Below are 8,768 nucleotides of genomic sequence, written 5' to 3'. Positions count from 1 at the left end.
GCTAACCCCCTCTGGGAAGCTCTCTCCCGAGGGGGTTAGCTTGCGGACACACTCCCGTGTGATACACTCGGCGGCCATGGCTTATACTTGGCCCCGCCCCCGCGTCACTGATTCGACTGACAGCAGCGGGAGCCGATGGCTGCGCTGCTATCAATCATCCAATGAAGAGCCCACAGGAGCTGGGGGAAAGCAACGCGGGATCTGCCCCACGAAGATTCGGGGCTCAGGTCAGTAAAGCGGGGGCTAGGGGTGCCGGAGACTGCAAAGTGTTTTTTCACCTGCATTAAGGTGAAAAAACACGAAGCTTCACAACCCTTTTAAAGGCCAAATAATTCCATTTTGGTCTCCTCTGACCATAACACCTTTTCACATGTGGAATCTTCAAGATGGATTTAAGGTGCTCAGATGAGACTAAAATTTAATTATTTGGCCTCAACACGAAATGTGTCTGGTGGAAATCCATCCAAACAACACCATTCCTATAGTAAGGCATGGAGGTGGCAATATACTGGTATGGGGGTGTTTCACTGCAGCAGGGGCTGGAGAACTTGTCAGGATAGAAGGAAAAATGGATGGGGCAAATTACTGTCAAATTCTTGCAGAAAATCTGCTGCCCTCTGCCAGAAAGTTGTCAATGGGAAGAAGGTTTTTACCTTCCAACATGGCAATGACCCAAAGCACACAGCAACAACGATCACACGGTGGTTGGAGGAGAAAATGGTGAATGTCCTTGCATGGCCTAGTCAGAGGCCAGACTTAAAGTGATTGTAACGTTTCTTTTTTTTTCTAAATAAAAATAACGAACATGTTATACATACCTCCTCTGTGAAGTGGATTTGCACAGAGCAGCCCGGATCCTCCTCTTCTCAGGTCCCTCGTCGCTGCTCCTGGCCCCTCCCTCCTGTTGAGTGCCCCCACAGAAAGTGGCTTGCTATGGGGGCACCCAAGCCGAGTCACAGCTCCCTGTGTCCATTCAGACACAGAGCTCTGGCCCGGCCCTGCCCCCTTTCTCTCCTGATTGGCTGACTGACTTTTATATCAGCAGGAGCCAACTGCGCCGCTGCTGTGTCTCAGCCAATCAGGAGGGAGAATCTCGGACAACCGAGACCCTTGTGGACATCACTGGACAGAGATGGGGCCCTGGTAAGTATTAGGGGGTGCTGGGGAGGCTGCACACAGCCTCCCCATTGAAAATCTGTGGAATGACTGGAAGACTGCAGTCCACAAACGGTCACCATCAAATGTGAGCCATTCTGCAAAGAAGAGTGGCCATATATTGCAAAGTTAGTAGAGACATCCCAACAGACTAAAGGCTGGAATTCAAGCTGAAGGTGGTCCAATAAAATACTGACACAAGGGGGGGGGGGTGATCCTTTTTCCAACTCAGCGATTCTGTTTTTTAATGTTTTTTTTATTTTGGTGTTATATGTTTCACTTGGATGGTAAATACAGCTGGATAAAAAAAACTGTGTCTGTCTTAATTTCAGGCTGCAAACAAAGTGTGATTTTAAGGGGGGGTTGATTCTTTTTTATACCCACTGTAATTATATTTTTTTTAAATGAAAAAGTCACATCGAAATTTGGAACAGATTTTGACAGTAAAAGTCGAAGAGAACCCCGCCATAATTTTCAGCCAAGGAATCTGCCATCTTTGCCACTGCCATGGTGCTGCAAAAGTGATCAGTTATGACACCTGCCCATTGGAAGGTTTGACAGTTTGGTTGAGAGCACAACCAATGGGAGTGTTGTATTTCCGGCACGTGCCAGAAATGTAACGGTTTGTTGGACCTAGTAAATGGATGGGTTTACCTCCGCGGTAAAGTGGCATTCTAATCAAACCCTAACTAAGCCTATAGCCGGGCTACAGATAGTTCGAATCGCGGTTAGTTTAGCGGGGACCATCTATGGGCCGACTAATTGTACCCAAGTCGATCCATTGATCAAATTGGGTACAACTAGCGTGCTGGATCTTTACATGAAATTATTGCCAGCAGCTATATCCGCTAGCAATAATTACTGTGCCCACCCCCAGAACACAATAGCCCCATGGGTGTGATTCCCCCTATCAACACCAACAGTGTTAAAGCGGGAGTCCGCCGGGAGTGCGCGTTTTTTTTTTTTTTTTTTTAAAAGCCAGCAGCTACAAATACTGCAGCTGCTGACTTTTAAAATAGTGACACTTACCTGTCCAGCGCGCCCGAGATGTCGGCACCCGAAGCCGATCTCTAGATCGTCTCTCGGGTCCTGCCGCCGCCATCTTGGGTATGGGAATCAGGAAATGGAGCCTTTCGGCTTCATTTCCCAGTTCCCTACTGCGCATGCGCGAGTTGCGCTGCGCAATAAGGAGGGTCCCGCTGCCTCTGGGATCTGTGTGTTTCCCAGCAGGCAGCGGGGCACTTGCGGAAAGGGGCGGGCACTTGCGGAAAGGGGCGTAATCTACGCCCCTTTCCGCAGAGAGCTATCCCGGAAGTGGGTGCAGATACCTGTACTGTACAGGTATCTGCACCCCCCTCCCCCCTGAAAGGTGGCAATTGTGGCGCCGGAGGGGGGGAGGGTTCCGATGAGCGGAAGGTCCACTTTAGGGTGGACCTCCGCTTTAATGGGGGAATCAAGTAATTTTCTCCCCTGGAACCCATGGTGACTCACAGCAGATAGACCACTGCTTCCGCACAGAGAACAAGGGGCTCTCTGCAGCATGCTGTTAGGGGACAGGCTTCGCTACACAGGCTGTGGCTGCTTTAAAGGAAATTAACTATAATGCCGCATACACACAGTCAGAAACAGCTCTGATGGTATTTCCGACGGGATTCCGCTCAAGCTTGGCTTGCATACACACGGTCACACAAAAGTTCTCTGAACTTTCGACTGTCAAGAACGCGGTGACGTGCAACACTACGACGAGACGAGAAAATGAAGTTCAATGCTTCCGAGCATGCGTCGGATTGTTTTCGAGCATACGTAGAAATTCTGCGCATCGGAATTTCTGATCAGAACTTTTTCCGACCGAAAAAATTAGAACACACTCTCAATCTTTTGCTGGCGGGAATTCCGACAGCAAAAGTCCGATGGAGCGTACACACGGTCGCATTTTCCGACCAAAAGCTCTCTCATCGGACTTTTGGTGGCGGAATTTCTGATCGTGTGTATGCGGCATAAGACTTTTCTCACCTTTTTAGTTTTGATGCACCTGGAATGTATTCAGCGGATTTAAACAGAAGGTTTGGCTGGACTTGAAGTCAATGAGACCCAGACACGTCTCCCATGTAAAAAGTGTAACTATTTTATGAAATTGCGCGGAGGCAATTTAAAGATTCTAATGAACTGCTTATTAAACACAAGTTGACACATCCCCAGACTTCATGAGGAACTATATTCCCTTGTAGCCTCAATTACAGTAAATAAATACATTACAAATACTGCCGGAGAACAGACATTAGTATAAAACCAAGAAATAAAAGACTGCAAAACATGCAAATCACTCTTTAAAGCCTCTTTATTTAATTATTCTTTCAAGTCATAAATACACTAATTGGTTTTGTAGCAGACGGTTTGCTGTAAAGAGGAGCAAAGGGTGCTGGGTAATTTATTGACTGCTAAAGAACTGAAAATCAGGACATTACAGATAATGAGTTGGGTCTTCTGTTGCTTTTCACTGGCTGACACAAATGTTTTACAGATACAGAGAGACCCAAAAGAAGACGATGTGGGTGCAAAGTAGAGATGGACATCCCGAGAAGTGACCGTTCCCAGATTCCCGACTTCCCCGGTGCCCCTATAGCAGTGATGGTGAACCTTGGCACCCCAGATGTTTAGGAACTACATTTCCCATGATGCTCAACTACACTGCAGTTTAGTGGAGCATCATGGGAAAAGTAGTTCCAAAACATCTGGGGTGCCAAGGTTCACCATCACTGCCCTATAGTAACTTTACTATTCTGATGATTACATTCTGGATATGTTACGATACACAGCATTTCGGAAAAGCTCCACCTTCTATCATTTAAGCCCCCCCCCCCCCCCCCGCAATGCATCAGCAAATGTGTGAGGTTTGGTGCTGCATGTTTTCAGACAAGAGTCAGGCTTCTTTTCCATGTTTCTTATAAAAATAAAAGGGCCCGTCCTACACAGGGGGCCGTACTGTGGCGGGTATGCAGACCAGTGTGGGGGCTGTATTGTGGCGGTTATGTAAACCTTTGAGGTGGCCGTACTGTGGTGGGCATGTAGACTAGTGGGAGGGAGGGGTGAGCTGTACTGTGGTGGGCATGTAGACTAGTGGGGGGGAGGGGTGAGCGTATGTAGACCAGTGTGGGGGCTGTATGGTGGCAGGTATGTAGACCAGTGTGGGGGCTGTACAGTGGCGGGTATGTAGACCAGTGTGGGGGCTGTATGGTGGTGGGTATGTAGACCAGTGGGGGGGGCGTCCTGTTGTGGGTATGTAGACTAGTGTGGGCGCTGTATGGTGATGGGTATGTAGACAAGTGTGGGCGCTGTGTGGTAGTGGGTATGTAGACCAGTATGGGGGCTGTACTGTGGCGGGTACATAGACCAGTATGGGGGCTGTACTGTGGCGGGTATGTAGACTAGTGTGGGCGCTGTATGGTAGTGGGTATGTAGACCAGTGTGGGGGCTGTACTGTGGCAGGTATGTAGACCAGTGGGGGGGGGGGCTGTACTGTGGCGGGTACGTAGACCAGTATGGGGGCTGTACTGTGGCGGGTACATAGACCAGTATGGGGGCTGTACTGTGGCGGGTATGTAGACTAGTGTGGGCGCTGTATGGTAGTGGGTATGTAGACCAGTGTGGGGGCTGTACTGTGGCAGGTATGTAGACCAGTGGGGGGGGGGCTGTACTGTGGCGGGTACGTAGACCAGTATGGGGGCTGTACTGTGGCGGGTACATAGACCAGTATGGGGGCTGTACTGTGGCGGGTATGTAGACTAGTGTGGGCGCTGTATGGTAGTGGGTATGTAGACCAGTGTGGGGGCTGTACTGTGGCAGGTATGTAGACCAGTGGGGGGGGGGGGCTGTACTGTGGCGGGTACGTAGACCAGTATGGGGGCTGTACTGTGGAGGGTATGTAGACCAGTGTGGGCGCTATACGGTGGCGGGTATGTAGACCAGTGGGGGAAAGCTGTACTTTAAGTAGGTAGGGTAGTGCTGATACTCTGCATTTGCATGAATACTTGTACAAATGCTCCAATACCTTTTTTGTGCGGTGCAGTGCAATTTGAGGCCATTCATTTTGTATGGGCTCAAAATAATAAATAAAAAAAAGAAATTGGTATCAGCGAGCAATTGAAAAAAAAAAGTATCGGTACTCATCCTCACTCTGAAAAAAACAAAACAAACTTATTGGTGCATCCCTAGTAGTAGGTATACAAACCTGCGAGGGGGGACTGTACTGGGTTAGGCAAGGAGACTTGCAAGGGAGGGGGCTGTACTGTTACATGCATGTAGACTGGGGGGGGGGGGGGGGTGTACTGGGTTAGGCATCTAGACCAGTGAGGGGGTACTATACTGTGGGTCGGTATGTAGACCAGTGGTATGGGGGAGGGAGAAAGGGCTGGACTGTGGCAGGGACTGAGACCTGTGACATTAATGCTCTAAGAAAATACCACAAACTTCACCAAATACCTTAAAATTTCAAATTTTACAGCAGATTTTAAATCAGTCATAAAACATACAGTATACTTTCTAAAATATCTCTCGTACAAAGTTCAGTAGCAGCTTGGATAAACACAGTGCAAAGAAACAAAAGTAGTGAAAAAACAGAACACAACCAATATTACGGCCTGGTTGTGCTTTTTGTTTGGAGGGCCGCTACACAAACACCCCCAAGAGAGACACTCAGGTGCACACCGCTGGATCGGGATGCGGCTCAGGTATGTACTAGACATGTGCACTGCCGAAAAATTTGTTAGTTTTCGTTTTAATTTTTTTTTGTGTTGTTTTTCGGGGGCATTCGTTATGATCACAATTTGAAGATTTGTAAATTCGAAAATAAGAAAATTTGAAAGAATAACTAATAACTATTAAATTATAGGTATTGGAATTTCCTTTCAAATTTGGCTGCTAGTGAACGTAACAAATATGAATTTATCCGAAGTTACAAATTTCCACATCTAAACAGATGGAACAAAAGAAATGAATAATAATGAAAAGTATTTATTATTAATTCATCCCGTTCCATTTGTTTAGATGCGGCATTCGTTATTTCGGATAATTCGTAACTTCGGATAAATTCGTATTCGTTACTTTCACTAAAAGCCAAAATTTGAAAGGAAATTCCAATAACTATCATTTAATAGTTAAGTTAATTATTAGCTTGTTATTTCAGATTTTCGAAGTTCAGAATATTGGGAAAAATTACTTAAAGCGGAGTTCCACCCAAAAATAGAACTTGCACTTTTCAGAATCCCCCCTCCCCCCTCCGGTGTCACATTTGGCACCTTTCAGGGGGGGGCAAATACCTGTCTAATTTGCTCCCACTTCCGGGCATAGATAGCCGCAGTATTTGCGGATATCTACGCCATGTCCGGTGCTGTCCCCCACTGCCTTCTGGGAGACACACAGGACCCAGAAGACAACAGAAACCTGTGCGATTGCGCAGCATGATCCGGGCATGCGCAGTAGGAAACCAGGCTGTGAAGCCGCAAGGCTTCACTTCCTGATTACCTTACTGAGGATGGCTCCACCTGAGAGCAGACGGACAGATCAGCTTCGGGTGCCGACATTGCGGGCACCCAGGAAAAGTAGGTGTCCTTATTTTAAAAGTCAGCAGCTGCAGTATTTGTAGCTGCTGACTTTTTAAAAAAATAAATAATTTTGGCGGAACTCCGCTTTAAACTGTTTTTTTTTTTTAGTTGGGATTTTAATTTCTAATTAAGGAATTTGTTAAAATTCCTTGAACTAATTCAGAACGAAATGAACTGCACATGTCTAGTATGTACTTAGGCGAGGGGGAGGGGTGCATGCACAAGAGTAGAAAACCTTTATAACCAATTGCAATGTGCACAGGAGCATCGGCTCTCTCCCTCCTCATTGGCTCAAAGACAGCACCACGAGCCATTGGCTCCCGCTACTGTCAATTACAGCCAGTGAGGAGGGGGTGGGGTCAAGCCATGCTCTGTGTGTGTCGGTCACACAGGAGGGAGTGCACATGAGGGTACCCTCATAGCAAGTGGCTTGCTAGGGTGGGAGCCAGAGAAGTGGAGCATTGGGACTGGTCTGTGCAAAACTGTTACACAGAGCAAGTTTGTAAACCGCTTTTTGGCTCTGACTGCTGTGCGGCACTTTACACAAATCTGTGCACTGAATATGGAACAAGATGATTGTCTATTTTCAAAAACAACTTAGATGGATATAAAATAAAATTTTCCGATGGCAAATCCTTTTCAGCGAAGTTTTCAGGGGATGTTGGGGTATTTGTGGTTTCAAAAAAAACAAAAACAGAAGAACACAAAACACACTATAGAGATATCTCCACAACCCCGGGCAGATCTCCCAGCGGACACGTTGTCGAGCTGAAGCCGGGCACAGCTTCTCTCTAAAGCCAAGTCAATACAAATTCTCTACTAATGCAGCATAACACCTTCTGACACATGGCATGATCTCTGCCAACCATTTCTCTTGCGTATAAAAAGCACGGGCTTTGAAAGCAGCCACGCTGGCACACGTCACTAAGCTCGGAACATCGTAAAAACCCGAATGAGGTGCAAGTGCTCTGGGCACCCGCTGGCACCATTTTAGCTGATGCTGCACGGGTCCTCGTTGCTTGGCTTGACCTCGGACTCCAGCAGCACGCTCATCACGGCTTTTGTCAGGTAGCTGCAGGTCCCTCTCTTGCCCAGAGGGGGGGTGTTGTAGAAGGCAGACATGTCATCCTAAGGAGAGGGGGAAACAAAGCCGCATTACACAGCGAGAAGACACGCTAAAAAAAAAAAAAGACAGGTGCTGAGAACTCTGCCTGCTTTTAACCACTTTAAGACCAGGCCTCTTTTTGAGATTTGTTGTTTTAAAGTTAAAATTCTTTTTTTTTTTTGCTAGCTTAGCTAGCTGCTGCCATAACAACAATATCCGTCCCCAAAGTAGGGAGGTACATCGGCGTGCGGCGGTCCGGAATTGGTTAAGAGACCCGGTTATTAGGCCATTCATTTCAACAAAACTCTTCTTACAAGCTTACATAGTTAGTAACGTTGAATAAAGACACCAGTCCATCCAGTTCAACCTGAGTGAGTGTCTACAATTGTCCCTGTACATTACACACTCACATTGGTCCCTACCCTCAAGGAACCCACAATCCAAGGTCCCCATTCATATACCAGGGCCAATTTTGGACAGAAGCCAATTAACCTACCTGCATGTCTTTGGATTGTGGGAGGAAACCGGAGTACCCGGAGGAAACCCACGCAGGCACAGGGAGAACATGCAAACTCCAGGCAGGTAGAGTCGTGGTTGGGATTCAAACCAGTGACCTTATTTACTGCTAGGTGAGAGTGCTAACCAGTACACCCCTGTGCCCCCATGTGTGCCTTTAAAAGAGAAGTATGGGTTTTGCATTTTCTTTCTTTCTTTAAATTCTACTTACCTAGGTGGATGTGGCATCGGTTCCCCGACGGCTAGAACACCGAGAACTGAGCTGCCTCTATTCTCCCCTCTTTACACAGCTTTCGAGCAGGAGCCATTGGCTCTTGTCACTTCATCTTTCAGCATGACAACACACCAAAGCATATAGTTGTGCTCATAAGTTTACACACCCCGGCAGAATT

The 8,768-nt window shown here is 47.2% G+C and overlaps 1 protein-coding gene across 3 annotated transcripts in view; it reads right to left on the bottom strand.

Moving 5' to 3' along the window:
• Positions 1 to 3,475: 3,475 nt before the first annotated feature.
• The window catches only part of PHKB (phosphorylase kinase regulatory subunit beta), a 339,917-nt gene continuing 334,624 nt past the window's right edge, over positions 3,476 to 8,768 (bottom strand). For all 3 annotated transcript variants that reach the window (XM_077451660.1, XM_077451651.1, XM_077451669.1), the window contains one exon: positions 3,476 to 7,883. In XM_077451660.1, coding sequence (XP_077307786.1) covers positions 7,746 to 7,883 — 138 coding nt within the window. In that variant the 3' untranslated portion in view covers positions 3,476 to 7,745. The remainder of the gene's footprint in view (positions 7,884 to 8,768) is intronic.

This window comes from Lithobates pipiens, unplaced genomic scaffold, assembly GCF_037356315.1.
Source record: "Lithobates pipiens isolate NorthernLeopardFrog02 unplaced genomic scaffold, aLitPip1_a1.2 Scaffold_10, whole genome shotgun sequence".
Classification (NCBI taxonomy): domain Eukaryota; kingdom Metazoa; phylum Chordata; class Amphibia; order Anura; family Ranidae; genus Lithobates; species Lithobates pipiens.
The sequence above is the reverse complement of the archived record's forward strand: the minus strand, read 5'-3'. Positions and strand labels throughout refer to the sequence as shown.